The 18,827-nt window shown below is 38.5% G+C and overlaps 1 protein-coding gene across 1 annotated transcript in view; it reads right to left on the reverse strand.

The window, feature by feature from the left end:
* Window positions 1–5,729: 5,729 nt before the first annotated feature.
* tspan9a (tetraspanin 9a) overlaps window positions 5,730–18,827 on the reverse strand; it is a 122,775-nt gene continuing 109,677 nt past the window's right edge. Inside the window, exons 4-7 of the mRNA XM_063004788.1 lie at window positions 15,352–15,453; window positions 14,679–14,810; window positions 8,633–8,716; window positions 5,730–6,301 (exon numbers count right to left, since the gene is read on the reverse strand). Of these exons, the coding sequence (XP_062860858.1) occupies window positions 6,230–6,301; window positions 8,633–8,716; window positions 14,679–14,810; window positions 15,352–15,453 (390 nt within the window). The 3' untranslated portion in view covers window positions 5,730–6,229. The remainder of the gene's footprint in view (window positions 6,302–8,632; window positions 8,717–14,678; window positions 14,811–15,351; window positions 15,454–18,827) is intronic.

Raw genomic sequence — 18,827 nt, forward strand, 5'->3', positions numbered from 1 at the left:
ATGCTTCAGCTGTGATGTGTTATAGAAACACCCAGAGATTCATGTGTGCTGCAACCATGGTGAACTTGTCACCAAAGCTAAGAGAGATCATTTTTTGCACCCAAAGAGCACTGGGTCTGAGAACATTCCTAAAGACACCAGTGGAGTTACAGATGCCAAAATATTCATCCAGAGGTTTTAGCAATCTCATCAGAGATTGTTTTTCTGCTGCAGGCAGTCTTGACTGTGTGACTGTGTGGCATCATGAATTAACAAAAATACCCAGGCATTTTGAGAGGGAATGTTACGCCTTTTGTGCTTACCCTTGGTGATTGCACTTTCCAACACACTCTTCAACATCAATATGTAGATGTGTATAAATGTATGGCGTCTTGTGAATACAGCTTATTAGTGCGGTTGCACTTCATTTGCAGCAGGTCTCTCCAGAGCAGTTTGAGACCATCTATGTGAAGTCATTGACGAATTAATTATCATGGCTAAAAATAGTAGCAATTGCTAAAATATCATGCTGCGATTAAAATGGGTTTGTTCCTAGTGGAGCACAGCATTGTTGATTCAGGAAAAAATACACACTAGTGCTGTGCTGAGTTTCCTGCAAAGTCTGTAACAATTATTCACAGTCAAAGGTGTTGAAGCAGATTTGAGTTCAGGGCTCATGTCATACCAATTTATTTCAATTTATTTATTAAAATGTACAATGAAAAAAGATAAAAATACTAAAATTGTATATAAACCTCTCTGAGGGAGTTGGAAGGAGTATTATAATGGAGATCCTTTTAGCAGCAGGGAGTGGCAGCTAAGTCAGAATTACAATGTTTAGGCTGTGTAAAACGATCGATTAAAAAATTACATTGATACAAACTGTTGTTTATGTAAAAGAAGTGAAACACTTTGTCACATGTAATTATGTCCCAGCATGTAAAAAAACAGGTGAGAGTTTAATTCATTTGTGGGTACCAAACACATCATTATAATCTATCTATCTATCTATCTATCTATCTATCTATCTATCTATCTATCTATCTATCTATCTATCTATCTATCTATCTATCTATCTATCTATCTATCTATCTATCTATCTATAAATTCTATAAATGTGACACTGTGATGATAGAATTTTGTCCCTATTGCTTTATTGTGTGAGTATATATATATATATTTTTTTTATATAAATTCCATTAGGTCAGAAGCTGGTACACCAGGTCAGGTGGATAATATAAAGCAGAGAATAACTGCACTGTTTGGTCCTGAGTGGGGAGAGAAGCATACTGATCGATTTCAGCTGTAGTATTATCTAAGAAACACAATAACTCAAAAATGACCTCTGGCGTTCTTGAGGTTTTGTACTACTAATCTAAAATTAGTCTCAGTGGTTTTAGTATTTAACATGAGGTATGTGCACACACATGAACCTGAAAAAAAAAACAGCACTAATTTCAGCCAGTTATACAGAATATAAATCTTACTTGCCATCAAAGAAAAGCACTTACCTTAAATCTACCTTTTAAAGATACAGAAGGTGGATTAGCTTTTGTGGGATTATTTGCAATGAATTGGCTTCTGTCCAAAGTATACCCTCACCTTATAACCAGTGTTTCCAGATATCTCTGGGCCCACTGCAATTATTTTTTTAGGGTAAAGCAATTAGTGAAAAATAAACAAACGTTTAGCTGCAGTAATTGATGCAGAAGGTAAAGTTAAATGGGTGACCATGTTTAAGAATAATAATATTGGTTTAAACTGTGTTACTCTAAAATATGAATAAAAAACTTCTCTTTATAATTGTATACTTTGTTCCACATTTTAAATTTTTTAGTGTGACAAATATGCAAAAGATAGATAAGATCAGAAAGGGGCAAGTACCTTTCCACAAACCTGATGTAACAATCTTTCATTCAGAAACTTGACATGGGGAAACGAAGGACACATGGACGTTTGAAACACACTTTTCTTTATTTAAAAAATACCAGAATTTAAAGAACAAATTTTAGTGCACCACCTAACAGATACTGAGCAAAAAAACCCTTCCACAGAACAGAAAATAATTAGTGCCAACCACCATAAAACCGAAATATTAAACAACTCACTCAAGGGCTTCAACTTCACCAGCTCGCATCTGCAGCCTACGCTGGGTCAGGACTCTGATTAGTAATACGAGTGTTGCAGGGAAATAATGTAATAGATGGATAAGTGTTATGGTCAGTTAGATCTGTTAATAAAATGCTCTCCTGCATGTATGAATACAGCACCAGCAAACAGCAACATTAACAGAACTGACCATTTACAAATGCAAAGAAATAAAATCTAATAAACAAACAAGATACAGAACATTTGGGTACAAAAATAGTTTCAATGGCAGCTGTGAAGACAATTACCAAAATATACAATCAGACAACCTGAAAGCTAAACTACCAGTATTAATCAATACCAGTTCAGATGGTAAAATATTAAGCTTAGCACAATGTTACATGTTGGCATAGGAAGTCAAACTCAGAAATGTTACAATAAGTATATTGGAAATGTATATCCTAAATTCATGGTGATACAAATATGTTTTGAATGTACAGCATTATTTGCCCTTCATAAATCTGTGCCTATGTAGAGACCAAACATAAATGCATTCTACAGACCGGACATCAAGGCAATCTGTTTGTAATCATTTTAAAGTTATACTTCCGCAGTAACAAGACTCACACTGTACTAAGCTTAGATGCAAAGAAAAAGTACAAAAAAAGAATAAAACTGAAACAACATATGGAATTAAAATATGACTCAACAATGATGTACAAAATGAAAAAAACAAAAACAAGATATCCTATGTCTTATGTAACAAACCATATGTTTTTCTCTGTGCTGTCTGATAATACAAACTGAAATAAAATACATGCACCATATTTTACTCCTGCTGAGGTCATACGAGAGATGCAGTGAAAAAAATCAGTTTCCACCAGTGTGAAAATAGATGCAATGTAAAAGAAAAATAGGAGGTAACTTACATTCATGACTCTGAGGCTAAAAATTGTGGCAGGTACTTTTAAAATGTCATACCCCTGTAGACGTGACTCCAGTCTGATTAGGGTTTGTGGTAACAATAGGTCAGGTCAGTAAAAAACTAATATAAAAGCTAATATTTTTTAAAACTTTTGCATCAAACCAAGATCAGAGCAGAACATGTATTTTGCCTGCATCTTTCCCAAATGTAATGGTTCAGTCCACCCTCAAACCAGGCATGAACAAACTTGCTAGCAGTGTTACCAAAAATTGTAAGATATGAAACTAATACAGGACAGAGAGAAGAATTCTTAAATTTGCCATTCAGGAATTTCACAATTAAAATTACATTTAATTTTAATTAAGCCTCAATTGCTCGAATTGTTTTCAGTCATAATTGCACGCCGCTTTGGATAAAAGCATCTGCTAAATGGCATAAATGCAATTGTAGTCGAAATTACATTACAGATTTGTTGCTTTGAGAATACGACTAATAAAATGTGCATGGCAACAGTTTCTAAGCACAGTTCTTCAGGTTTAATAGTTAAATGCAAATTAATCTAAAATAGCTTTAATACTCAAATATTTATCAGGTCTTAATATATCCAACGGGTTGTGCCGGTTTGTTAATTATTCTAAATTATCCTTGACATTGTTGACTTTCTGAGAACCTCACACACTACCTGTAATGTAATCAATGATTAGTAGACATGTTCCTACCCTTATCCAAAGTAGAATATTAATTACTCTGCAAATCAAGGATGAAAATCCAAGCTGTTGACCACTTCTGGTCCCTGGTTGTATAAAACCAATTTTCCCAAACTACAGTAAACAGCAAAGCTGTCAGTTTTTTTTAATCGGCACAGCACGGCACAGCACAGCACACACGAATCCTCCAGTATTAATATTTGAGAAGAAAGGTATGCTATCTGAGTCACAGGCTCGGCAAGTGACAGCTGACGGGCACTTTATCGTCATAATGTCTCGCAGCAATTGCTGGCTGGACAATTTAATTGATGCTCCAGCGCACTGCAATTAAACCCTACAAAATGGCCTTTCACTCAGCCTCCTAAAACGCGCTACCTTTGATCTTTCGTTCCTGTCTGAGAGAGAAACGAGGAGAAATGATAGAAGGGATTTAGAGAGTACAGCCGTATTTAAACAAGAATATATAAAACCAGCTCATCAAACAGGAATGTGTGATGAAATAGAAACGGCTGTAAACTGTGGATGTCTTCTTAGTATTAAGAGTACTTATAAAATACATTTAAAAATATTCAATTAATAACAGATATTAATTTAACAGATAAAACAGCTGACTATTGCTGGGGACTGCATGGTGCTTGTGCTGAGGACTGCTTTACTGTCCTTCTTTTTACACACCATAGACTGTGGAGTTAGCTCAGCAAAAACTGCACATTAGAAACCAGCCGAAATACATTGCAAACAGACAGAACCTTTAGTTCTACTTAGCTTTAACAGAGAAATATGCTTGATTTAACCTCCTATATTCGAGCCAGTACTAACACATCTAACTTGTTTCTAGATGTGAGTGAGTGTAAATGAGAAAGTGACTGTGTTATGCACTGCAGCAGTCATTATTTTAGTATTAATGGGACAGGTGCCTGACTCACCTCCTCCTGATCAAGATTAAGTGGTTACTAAGGAATAATAAATGATAAATACACTAGCTGAAGAGCTCAGGAGTACAGACCTGAAATGATGCATAACTTTACCTCTTTAATAAACAATAGTGAGAGTGAATAGTGCTCCCCTTAAGTACCATTGCATTATCTTGGTGACAAACCTGAAAAATTGTTACCTGAAGTAAAGCAAAGTTTTAAAGCCCCTGTTTAAAACTTTGGCCTTTTCTGCATGACCATATGTGACCTATGTTACACACTTAAATTTTACATTACTGGCTCTTTATCACATTGAGTGTGTTTGTTTTATTACAGACTGGAATATATTTATCTGAATTTAGACTGGTGGTATGATTTGCAATCATTGGTGTAGCAGGGTGATCAACCATACAGAAGATTATGAAACATCCACAGCTGTATGACCTCCTTTATCCTGACATATAGCTCATGCCTCACTTGACATTTTCATATTTTTAATATGCATTTGTCCCTTTTTTCTGTCTAGTCATATCAAATTACCCAGTTGTATTTTTCCTCCACTGCTGCAGACCTCTTCTCTGACTGAGGAGGGCCATACCTAACACAAGTTCCCCCACAGCACCTGCCAGAAGTGGTCAGAAAGGGTCACACCTTTCCCTCTATATAGCTAAGGCGACAAAAGGCAGTAATGAGGAATCCCTTTAATCATCCCCCTCAGACAGACATAGTCAATTGTGTCTGTGCAGGCACCCGGCTCGTCGATAGCACAGCTGAGATTCAAACAGGAAACTCAGCGGTGGTGGGCTAGCGCATTAGACCGCTGAACCACCCGAGCACCCTTTTACTTTACATTTCCAACCTGTTTGCATACTTTTTGTTACAAATATGAAGTCCTGTGTGAAACTAGAGCACACAAAGCCCATCTTTGATCCTCCACTGCAAACCAGAACAGCCACAGTCTCTTCAAACAGTTTACATAAATTGATACTGAAGTGCATGAATATGAGAATGAAAGGACTAGACCAAAAAAAAAAAAAAACTCAGCACCCCCACTCAAAAAAAAAAAAAAAAAAAAAAAAAAAAAAAAAGTCGTCCCTCAAAATGACAAAGGTTTCTACCTAGGAAAACATTGCAGCATGCTAGAATGGAACCTTTTTTCATTGTTGAGGGAATTGAACACGAGCATCGTTTAAAATGCAGATGGCGGTGGCGCAGTCAGTCTTTCATATTGTCTCTTCTCCTTACAGAATAGGAATTATACATTAGTAAAGCAAAGCAGTTCATTATCGTGATATTTGTCCTGTAATTGTTAGTCCAAGCATAAAAAATAATCAAGCATAAAAAATAAAGGTTCTAGAGAAGGTGGAACCACACAGGGCAAAGTATCTTGAATAAAGAATCCAAGCTCTTCTTCTTCTCCATATTTGTCCTTGGCAGATGAGCGGCATTAGTGTCAAGAGAGAGAAAAGAGCAATGCCTGGCTGATGTCTGTACACTGTGGTTACAGGAGAGTATGGGATAAAGGTAGGACATGGCCACTAGGTAGAAGATGAAGTTTTCTTTACCAATAAATAGTCCCATAAAGTACTGGAGCCTCTCCATGTATAAGAACCAGGCTAGGCATTGTATTTCTTTCCCGTTCTGTGGATCTGATGGAACAGTGTCATGGAGAAGGCCATTCCGAGCAGCTGCAAAACAAGACAGATAAACAGATGGATGAGTGATATGCAGGTAGTCACAGAAAGTGAGCAAAAGCATAAATAAAAACAAAATTACTGCCTGCTGAATTATTTCAATAAAATTATTTGCAAGATGAATGTTCTAATAAAATGTACAATGGTTGCTTAGAATGCAGCCTGCATGTACTACTGTTTGTATAGATTTAATTAAAAAGTGTCTATTAAGACGCCCTGGTGGCGTAGCGGGATAAACAGCTAACGCAACAGCACTGGGATTCTGAACTCCCCGAGTTTGAATCTCAGCTCTGCTACCTGTTGGCTAGGTGCCCCCTAGCAGACATAATTGGCCCTTAAATTCTATTTGGTGTGAAAACACCGGACTGAAAGTGGGCAGGTCTGTGACAGTGTGCAAGGACCCTGGTTGGTAGCCCAGGGCACCTGTACAGAAAGAGGAGGAGTCTGGAGATTAGGGCGTGGCTCTACGAGGGCAAATACTGGCCCTCATGTACAAATACACTGAAAAGTAAGGGCGAATAAGAAGGGGTTGGTGGACTGCTTACACGGCGGAGGGAGCGTGTGGCAGGGAAAATACCCTCCTTGGACACGACAGGATTCTCCAGTAGCGGAAGTAGAATTGACTACACTAAACTGGGAGAAAAGGGGAAAAAATGCATAAAAAAAGTGTCTAAAAGTGTCTATAGTGTCTATTAGGACCTGCATGAAGATCCAATAAATTAGGAGTGATGACAAAATTTGGGTATTTCCAACACCTTGGTTTTTTTTTTGTTCTTGCAAGTCTATGTACCTGATTATTTTCTGTATTGCAATATACAATATTCAGTACATTTAGACACATACAGCTCTCTTACTACTTGTAAGTATTGTTTAAGTATTAAGGTAAACTCTTGGAGGAAATTACAGCATAAAATGCAACTTTGTAAACATTTCTTAATGTAAGTAAAAGCAGTAAATTGGCATTCCCCTCACATCAGCGACTTGTGACCTAGCTACTTTTCTCCCCCCTAGATAAAATAATGTGGGATACACAAAAGCATTATGACAATCAAGGGCATTGAGACGAACTGCAAATGTGAAGCTGCTTTGAAGTTTCCATTTCAGTCTGTCCTGCATTCCAACATCAAACAAAATCTGCAATCTCCTTCAAACCTCTGTTATTGTAAGACGAGCGCACGGTTTTTTATATGCAGAAATCTTTTTATTGTAACTGGGAAATGATTTTTTAAATTGAATAAAAAAGAATGGGAATTTTGAAGCGTATGTGACCTGAATTATAAACTCTGTGTGTAACATCAGGGCCATTGTTGGTCAGAAAGTGTTTTCTCTTTAATTTCTGGCAACCAGATCTTATCTAATTTCAGCCATTAATAGGCCAAGACCCTTTCCAGCCCCCAAATCACATCTTCAAATCCAATTCAGAACTGGGGTAGGTTATTCACTTTTGAAAATGGTTTTAATATTGACCTACAGTAACAAAAGGCAAAACACAATTGCTGTATGTACACAGTTTGGCATATTCTTTCAATTTATTTGTGTGTTTCTTCCAGGACTCCAGAGAAGAAGATGAAGAAGAGGTAGAGTATGTGAGTACATAAAGGACTGGGTGAGTTTTTGATGCCCTGACATTCAATTTATGAGTGTTATTTAATGACTGCTGTGAAATGTGGCTCTTTTCTTAAAAAATCTGTAAAAACTGTGATTTTTGCGTGAAATTAAGCACATTTTCCTGTGAATTTAGTAGGGCCATAATCACAACAGACCTGGCAATATTACTGCAGGTTTTCTCTACACCATGCAGCCCTAATTCGAACTACTTTACCCAGGGTTGTTTAATGCTGTAACAAATTAGGTACTACTGCAGAGATAGTGTAGTCAATACAGTCAATACAGCAGTGCATAATATATCAGATTAAAGAGCGTCTGGCTCGTTCTACTCTTAAACAAACGTTTGACCAGACTGTGAAACATTACAGTACAGGAGTGATGAGAAACACTGCACTTCCTGTGCACTCCTTTCATCTCTTGTACTATCAGCTCATAATGAGAGGCCGATATCTGACAAGCACTACCACACAAACAAGGCTGATGCCACAAAGAGGACTGATATGGAAACCGTCCCAGACTCTTCTCAGTATAAAGACACAGACAAACAGTGCAGCCTCGGTTTTGTGCTGACTGTGTAACTGCTGCTCTAACATCAATATTTCAGCACAGCGGGGTCAGGCGACAGGCACTGAAAACGGTCATTACTTCCTGTCTGGCACATATGGTGTACACATACATGCAGACAGACAAAAAGACAAACACAGACAGACGTATCACCTGGACGACTAAGATGCACATGGCGATCGTGCCGAGCAGGTGCTTGTTATCATCCAGCCACTCCTCCACCTTCTCAAAGCAGCCCTGCAGAAAAGATAAAAACAAATACACACTATATTGACTTGTCTTAAACACATAAATCATAGATCGTACAGCACATCTGTGCCTTTCCTGTATATTGATCTGCTAAGGTGTGCATTTTCAGGGTGAGTTCATTTAAAACACTTCATCTTCAATTCACTACTTATGACCTAAATTGTTTATTTAATTCTACTGATTGTGTAAGCCATATTATGATCTGGCATCTGTGAGTAAGTACGTGGGTTTATAAGAATTGAGTTCTAAAATGGTATCCAATTATTTTTCTTGAATAGGATCTGCAATTCCCAAACCTAGGAAATGTTAGGTGGTGTTATCACACTTTGAAGCAAGAATTCTGAGTCATTCGCAGCTCACAAGACACTGTTGCACACACTTCTATGTTATATGCTTCTTATTTCTTTTAATTTAATGTATTCATGGTCTGCATGAGTAGATTTTGAAATAAAAAAGACTTTTTTAAACTGATGTACGTACTTGTTCACTGATACTTTTCCGTTTGGACTCTGTATGATCTTGTTAAACATGTGCATGCTGTCACACAAATCATATTTCGAAACAGCACTGTATAGAGCTGTGGTGACACAGCGCCATATTTGAGACAATACAAATGCAGAATGACTGAGGGACAGACTGATATATTGGACAGAGCTGAACTATAGGAACAAAAACACCAGATTGCACTCAAGTGCCTCATCCAGACTAGACACATTGTGGAGTTCATTCAAAAGCCAGTGCAGTCCCAGAAGAAAGCAAGTCAGTGTGTGGTATCCTGAAGCTCTTTAAATACACACATGAACATAATTGCATTTCTGCTCTCTAGAGGAGGAGATTAAACACCGCTCACATTTGAGTGCTTTTACAATACAAGAGAATGGTTTCTAAAAAATACTGACAGAAAAAAACTATACCTAAAAGAATAAACATGTTTTTATGGTATTTACCCTTCTGGACTGGACCAACTTTATACATACCTGACCACAACTGCCCATGAGCACCCCACAAGTACCCACAGACAGTGGTCTGAGAATCTACAAGCCCTGAACCGCCAAGAGATTGTTGGGTGGACAGGTCTTATTAATACCAGAGAACATAAAAGGCCATGACGTTTGGTACTGACCAACTGAAGGGCTACTGTGGCTCAATTTGCAGATAATTATAATTCTGGTGATGAAGTAAATGTGTCACAATGCTCAGTGCATCAAACCCTTCAGTATCAGGCAGTGTAGTGGCAGGCCAGTCAAAGTGCCCATGCTAAATCCTGTCCACTGTCAAAGGTGCCTATAATTGCCATGCAGACTTCGGAATGAATCCTGTTTTCTGCTAGTTTGAGAGTGATGGAACAATTACAGGGCAAACTTTGAAATAATGCCCATGGTTTTGGACAAGTGTCTACAAAAATAAAAAAGATTTAATCCTAGACTAGTGCTTTTTAAAAAATAATTTTGGAATGAAGTTAGGCATCACAGCCAAAAACCCACATGGGTTTGTGGCTCATGTTTTATTTCGAAAGTATTTTATTTTTCAGATATTTAAATTATGAGGCTCCAGGGAACTCCGGAAAAGGCCTAGTAGTTACTTTCTGGCTGTGTGATTATATTAGCCACATATAATTAACAAGTTTGGAGAGCCTTACATACATAGGTAAAAATATAATAATGCTAGTGATGAACAAAAGACTGTATGTAAAGACACCACTGCTAGTGCACAGATTTGTCAATATATACAAAAATGTATTCATTAGGTTCACAGCTGATTCAAGTGTTTTGATCCATCATTGTTCTTCTGTTGATACCAGAGGATCAGAAAGAAGGGACACACAAGTCTGTAGTTAGCAGATGTAATTATATATAAGTGTATACAGTGGGGGAAATAAGTATTTGATCCCCTGCTGATTTTGTAAGTTTACCCCCTTACAAAGACTTGAACAGTCTATAATTTTTATGGAAGGTTTATTTTAACAGAGAGAGACAGAATATCAACAAAAAATCCAGAAAAAAAACATTAAATAAAAGTTATAAATTAATTTGTATTTAATTAAGGGAAATAAGTATTTGATCCCCTACCAACCAGCAAGAATTCTGACCCCCACAGACCGGTTATGTGCCCATGAGGCACACAAATTAGTCCTGTCCCTGTATAAAAGACTCCTGTCACAGAATCAGTTTCTTCCGTTCAAATCTTTCGACCACCATGGCAAGACCAAAGAGCTATCAAAGGACGTCAGGGACAAGATTGTAGACCTGCACAAGGCTGGAATGGGCTACAAGACCATCAGCAAGAAGCTTGGTGAGAAAGAGACCACTGTTGGTGCGATCATTCGAAAATGGAAGAAATACAAGATCACAGTCAATCACCCTCACTCTGGAGCTCCATGCAAGATCTCACCTGGTGGGGTAAGAATGATTCTGAGAAAGGTGAGGTCAGTCCAGAATTACACGGGAGGAGCTTGATGGAGGAGTCAATGATCTCAAGGGAGCTGGGAGCACAGTCACCAAGAAAACCATTAGCAACACACTTCGCCGTAATGGATTGAGATCCTGCAGTGCCCGCAAAGTCCCTCTGCTCAAGAAGGCTCATGTACAGGCCCGTCTGAAGTTTGCCAATGAACACCTGAATGATTCAGAGAAAGCTTGGGAGAATGTGATATGGTCAGATGAGACCAAAATTGAGCTCTTTGGCATCAACTCCACTCGCCGTGTTTGGAGGCAGAGAAATGCCCGGTGGGGATGGTGTTCTTGGGGTCATATCCAGCATTTCTCTGCTCCCAGCTCCCTTGAGATCATTGACGAGCTCCTCCCGTGTAATTCTGGACTGACCTCACCTTTCTCAGAATCATTCTTACCCCACCAGGTGAGATCTTGCATGGAGATCCAGAGCGAGGGTGATTGACTGTGATCTTGTATTTCTTCCATTTTCGAATTATCGCACCAACAGTGGTCTCTTTCTCACCAAGCTTCTTGCTGATGGTCTTGTAGCCCATTCCAGCCTTGTGCAGGTCTACAATCTTGTCCCTGACGTCCTTTGATAGCTCTTTGGTCTTGCCATGGTGGTCGAGAGATTTGAACGGAAGAAACTGATTCTGTGACAGGAGTCTTTTATACAGGGACAGGACTAATTTGTGTGCCTCATGGGCACATAACCGGTCTGTGGGGGTCAGAATTCTTGCTGGTTGGTAGGGGATCAAATACTTATTTCCCTTAATTAAATACAAATTAATTTATAACCTTTATTTAATGTTTTTTTTCTGGATTTTTTGTTGATATTCTGTCTCTCTCTGTTAAAATAAACCTTCCATAAAAATTATAGACTGTTCAAGACTTTCAAATACTTATTTCCCCCACTGTATATGAAGTGAAGTGTAGGTTGGGTTACTGTATATGCAAATGTATTTTTACACTGGTCAAAATAATGTGTTCAAGAGTTTAATGCTTAGTTGGAGTTTAAGGACATACAGTAGCTGTAGTTTTATGTTATATAGTTAATACACTAATTTGTTTCTTTATTTTCACTAACCAATTCATCATGGTCAGGATCAAGTTGGGTCAAGTTCTACCCAAAAAAATTGCGTGCTGGGCAGAAGTAAACCCTGGACAGGGCACCAGTCTATCATGGGGCATCACTTAGTTACAGAGTTACTTATTTAAGAAGTGGGAGCAAACTGGAGTGCCCAGAGGAACCCAGGTCCACAGGATTCATGTTAATGTATAACATCCACCCTACCAGCTGTGCCACCATGCAGCAATGTATTAAGTAGCTGTTTAACAATGTAGTTCTGTAATGTCATTACACTTCCATTACAGTAGTTATGAGTAAGATACAGGGAAACGTAAAAAATCTTCTCCACAGTAATCACTCAAGTGTTGGAGTTTTCCTTTAATGCACCTTTTCAAGTTGACTTAAAAGATGATATCCTCCATCACATAATATTTTGGATCTCTGTGATGTGCTGATGCTTTCACTCTGCATTAACCCGCTCTTATGTCTGCTTTCAAACTGAATGAAAAATCAAAAGCTGCTCTGGAGCTCTGTTTCCTGGAGAACATCTATGGATGCATCAGCTGAGCTATTTCCAGAACACACAGTCACTGTCAATTTCATGCAGAACTTAATTCATATTCTGGAAAAAAGAACTGTCTCAGCAGGGGGTTGGAAATCATCTCTGTAGATTCTTTCCTTTAGAAAGCCTTTACCTTCAAACTACATGCAAATAAGATTTCCTGCTGCTGTAATTGCTCCCTGTGTTGTATTCGCTACATAAGCTCTGATTTTTTTCTGTTTTTTTTTTTTTTAAATCATTTTTTCTATTTGTATTGTATTTTTATGTGCTAGTATATTTAATAATATATATAATAGCTGCAAAACAAAGCTGGAATGCAAACCCACAACCTTCTAGTTGGTAACCCACAATGTGAGAACAGTGAGCACACAGTGAGCTACTACTGTATATACTATTTATGTCTACATTATATTATGATTACTTAAGATTCTTGATACTTTTGTCTAGGAACAGTAACTATTAAACCAGGCACTCTGAGGCACGCTAGCCCACCATGATCTGTCTCATCTGCACCATCTGCCTGGTTGTGCTGGCAGTGCTGTTGCTTTCTGGGACACAACTGGTTGGTGATATCAGAGAAAGGAAGGTCAGCTGTGGATTCACCTCACTGACATTGCAATGAAGCACTGACATGTACGGGTGAAAGAACTCTTGAGTACAGTGTGTTATTTCATTTTATTACTCTATGAAGAAGAATGCTGCCTAAGTCTCAGTTAATCCTGTACAATGTGATGGAGCAATTTTGGCTTATTTCTCTTCGAAAATTAAAAGTAAAGCAGCTCAATAAGGGTAAGAACTACTCAAGGATATCGACCTTCTTTATTTATAAACACTATTTTAAAGCACAGTGCACTTCAACATCTTTCCTTGTTTAAGCTTTTTGGCAGAGAGGACTGCCACGATGGATTGGTGTTCTCTCGAGTGTGTTACTGCACCACGCCCAGTGATAAAGCAGTGATTACCGCAACCCTGACCAGGATAAAGCAGTGGTAAAACAAAAAAGAAATAAAATATTTTTGCACTGTGGAGCATTTATTTGTCATCAGTCCCTGAAGCTGGAAGGCATAACATAATATCTTCATAACATGATGCTACCATCACTGTATTTTAAAGTGGGCTTGTTAAAATGCTTGGAATTCAACCTTCCAAAGTTCCAAGGTTCCACTTTAGTCTCATCACTGTTTTCTGTTTTCCTTTGTTTTTTTTTTTTTAAATCCTTGCCAGCAAGGAACTGCTTTATTACTGTGTGCCATCAAGTTGATTAGTTGATTCTGACTCCTAGCGACCATATGGTTAGCATTTCTCCAGAGCATCCTGTTTTCTGTTTGGGTCTTTAGGCTTTTTAAATGCTTGTTGCTTTAATTCTGTTCATCCATCCTACCCACTGCAGACCATGTTTCCTCTTTTACCTTGGACTCCTTTAAGCATAATTGTTTTTCCACTGAAGTGGTTCTTCTGATTGTTTTTCCCCACCTGTCACGGGTGGGGTAACACAGACTGCAGAATCCTCGGGTGGCCATCCATGACCAGCCACCCTGCGTGCAGGTGCCTCAACTGGTTAGCAAAGACCACACTTGCCCCATTGACGAGGTACTCTGTTTAAGCCACTGTCCCGCCCCTTACAGACAGACAGCCAGCCATGTATCTAAGATTGTTTTGCTAGCAGGCTTCATGCTCAATAAATGAAAAATAAAAAACATATGACGCAATTTAATTAAGGATTTTAACTGTATAAAACAAGTCTGCTAAAACCAAATGAATGTCTTAGAGATCTGCTCAAATTCAGAAAAATATTGTACATTGAAAAATACCCTAGGGTATTTTCAACCTGTTTCTGAGTACACAAAAGAGCTTTATGAATAAACATTTTTAATCTTGGCCACTCACATTCTTCCAGAACTCATTGGTGATGTTGCGGCCACAGTCCTGATAATGTTCCTGGCAGCAGCGGTCGGGTACCACCTTATCCTTTAAAGCCTCGTGCCAGTCAGTATACCCGGTCACTCCACAACACTTCCACTGTGTCGCATAAATAAGAAGGAAGACACATTTAGACAGTCAATAGGAGAACGATATCTGCAGTCCTGTGGCTGCACTCAGTAATTTAAAATCTATTCTAACGGCTAGTTTCCATAAATCACCTGCAACCAAAACACAAATCAACAGCTTTCAGGTGCAACAGTTCCTTACAACCACTGGTCTGTGCTTGCCTATTGAAATGTAAATACACAGAACTGCATCTTGCTACTCCGGTTTCCTTCCACAGTCCAAAAACATGCAGTCAGGTTAACTGGAGACACTGTGTATATGTGTGTGTATGTATGTGTGTCTGCCCTGCGATGGACTGGCGCCCCGTCCAAGGTGTTACTGTGTGCCTTGCACCCACTGAAAAACTGGGATAGGCTCCAGCACCCCCGTGACCCTGATTGGATAAGCAGTTAAGAAGGTAAGTGAGTGATTGAGTGCTTCTTGCTATAATTGAAATATCTATCTCATGCTCTTCAGGACAAATGAATACAGAAATGACTGAACAGAAATGTAGTGTAACATGCGTGTGCACCTCTGCTTGGATGATATTCCAGGCGTTCCTAAGGCCGATGTTGTTGTCTGTATAGTAGAGAGAAAGACCATCTTTCAGATCCTTCTTGGCATTCTCGCTGACCTAAAAACAACACAGAGCAAACATTTAGTCCAAACATTAAGCACTAGGGGTAAACCGATGTCCATCTATTAACAGATGTTTAAATTCATGGGGAAATGTGCTTAATTAATTAAAAAATCACAGATTTCACGGACTTTTAAGGAACAGTGCCACATTTCTTAATAAGTCATTAAATAACACTCATAAATTGAATAAATGGAAGCTACAATAACAGCTACCTTAACTGTTGAATGTAAACCTAGAACATCCAGCGACAGTGTGAGACTCAACAGAATTGGTTGGTAGTTTTCCAAACTCAGTTACCTGAGTCGTGTTTTTAGCTGCTTTGGACTTTAGACTGCTAACTTAATTGCCGTAAGATTGCTAGGACTGCCTCATAGTGCTAATTAACCTGTAAACATGAGCACCCAGAGCAAACCCATGCAGGCACAAGAAGAACATGCAAACTCTACGCAGAAAGGACCCCAACCACTCCACCTGGGAATCAAACCCAGAACTTTCTTGCTGTGAGGCGACAGTGTTACCCTTTGAGCCACAATGCCGCCCATTTTACAATCCCATATCCCAAATATCCTATTTTCCGGAAATGTGGTTTGCTAAATTGCAAACATTTGTACAAATACTCCCACAAATGCAGAAAAATAGTCAAATCAATTTAGTGCATTTGTATGAAGTGCTTTGGAAAGTGAAAGTTCTCCTCACCAATAGACCAGAACTAAGTCTACTCCTATGATGCTTGATAAAATTGGAAAACACAGCACTCCTCAGTACAGAGCACTTCTCACTACAGAATCTCTACATCCTCCAGACTCCTAATTCCTCTCCTGTGGACTTTCCACTTTAGCTTACCTCACATTTTTTCACTGGGGATGCAGCAAGCCAGCTCCCACCATCAGTCAAGACTAATGATAAAAGACAATGATCTGTCTGAGAGGAGAACCAGTGTTTATGAGAAAGGCCGACATTTCTCAGTTTTCGCGCTGTGTACGGGCTCATATGAACCCTGCAGGCTCTATCAAACCTGATTCCGTAAAGAGAAAAATGTGTGGAGAAGACGCATAAACAATCTCCCCCACAGAAAGACCTTAAAACCTCAGACAAGCCTGAGTCTCATTATTCAGAGATGGTATCAGTGCAGAACAGAATTGGTATAGAAGTAGTGAATCACACAGAGTACACACACATACACACCCACACACTGCTTACATTTATCAGTGTGTAGCCTCAGCACTGCTGAGCTGAATAGAGTCACTGGCCTAAAACACTTGCTAATGACGGCTGATTTCATACTGAACAGAGGCGTTCCAATTACCCCCTCACACAGTGTATGGTCATTCTGCTTTCATTACACATGTTGAGATCAAAGTTCAGCACTCGGGTGGCGTAGAGGTCTATTACGCTAGCCCACCACCACTGAGATCCGGGTTGTGGGTGGGGGGTTGGGAGGCTGAAGTCCTATGATGGATTGGTAGCTTATCAGGAGAACTCCTGTCTTGCACCCAGGGTTTCCCGGTAAAAACTGGACCCACTACAACCCTGAGCTGTATAAAGCAATTGATAAAAATGAAATGATATGCTGAATATACTTCAGTCTGTTTTTCTGTCTGTACAATGTGCAGCCCTGATCCCAAAAAAGTTGGGACAGCATTTTAAATGCAGATAAAAATAAAAAAACAGAATGTCTCATCAATTTTTAATCAGTGTCTTTTACAAGAATGCATTTAAAACAGTACAAAAATGAGAAACTGATGATTTACTGTGTTTACTGTATTTTCGTAAATATATGGTAATTTAAAATTTGATAGAGATACCTACAACACATTCTGAAAAATGTGAATTGGGGAAAATTAGGACTCAAAACTATGTGGAATGAAAAAAATATCTAAACTTTTTTGAAACTTTGCACAGGTGATGCCATCATGATTGGGTATAAGGGTTTACCATGTAAACAAAAAGTCACAGTAACAGTTTAGGAACAATGTTTATCAATCCTCATTTGCAAGAAATTTTGCAGATTTTTTTCATCTACAGTTCATAACATTATTAAAAGATGCAGAGCAGCCAAAGAATTTGTAAACTGTAATGCATAAATTAAATGTCTGTTATGTCTAACTCATTAGACAGCACTGGGTTTGAGAACATTTCAGAAAAGCCTTTACAGTAAACATGGTTTGCTGCTACAAATGTAAGTTAAGACTCCACTATGTAAAGCAGAAGCCACAAATCAGCAACATTCAGAAACTCTGCCGACTGCTCTGGGCTTCAGCTCATCTGAGATGAGCATCTCTCATGGTATGGGGGTGTGTTGGTGCCAAAAGCCTGGGTTAGGGCTGATGTGTAAACAAGCATTTTAATGCAACACATGCTGGCATCTACAGAACGACTTGTGCTGGAACATCCTTGCTTGTTTCAGCAAGACGATGCAAAGTCACATTCTGCCGGTGTTACAACAGTGTGGCTTCTTGGTAAGAGAATGTAGGTGCCAGAGCTGTCGCCCATTAAAAATGTGTGGAGCATTCTAATGTGTAGTACAGCACAATGTAGACCATGGACTTTCTAGCAGATTGTTTGTACAAATTTGAAATATGTATGTACAACATTATAGCTCTAAATTAGTAGGGCTGGTTTAAGTCACAGCTAATACCAAAGGGTGCCATAATGGAATCGTATAGGATTTCTGACACAGTGGGGCTGAGGTCAGACCACCGGAGTTTCGGAGTTGAAAGCATAGAATTTTCTTTATGTCATTAATTTATAACACCTGTTAACAATTTGTCTGGCTGAAACACATGAATTCAAAAATTAAAAAGGGTGTCACAATACTTTTGTTCATATAGTGTACGACATATAGTCTTTGATACTAATGTTCCAAATGAGACCTCACAGTTATTGTTAGTACATCATAATTTTTTTAGTTTATTTAACATTAGCCAAATGTAAAAATACCTTTTGTCTAATACAGGGGACCTTTCGTAGCTTTTGTTTAGACTTTCAAACCAGCAGTTGAAGCCTAACCAGTAAAATCACCCTGAAGCGCCATGCTCCCTGAACCACTGTCTTTAAAAAAAACAAGTTGCTGTGGTAACAATCTGATGCATAACAAAAATATATATACACCAGAATCAACCATTCAAAACCAGTAATCCATTTAAAGGTTTTTGATTCCAGGTCTTATTCATCTGGTTTACTATGGTAAAGCTATTAGGTAAGGAATGCAGTTATAAAAGTAAAGAGGAAAAGCATTTTTAAAAAGGGTAACAAATCATGCCTGTTATAACAAGGATAAATAATACAGCACTCCTTCAATAAGCAGTAATTTACAGTTGAATTTACAGACCTGGATGAACACATTGATCATTAGGAGTTTATTTACC

The sequence above is a fragment of the Trichomycterus rosablanca genome, chromosome 11, assembly GCF_030014385.1.
Source record: "Trichomycterus rosablanca isolate fTriRos1 chromosome 11, fTriRos1.hap1, whole genome shotgun sequence".
Classification (NCBI taxonomy): domain Eukaryota; kingdom Metazoa; phylum Chordata; class Actinopteri; order Siluriformes; family Trichomycteridae; genus Trichomycterus; species Trichomycterus rosablanca.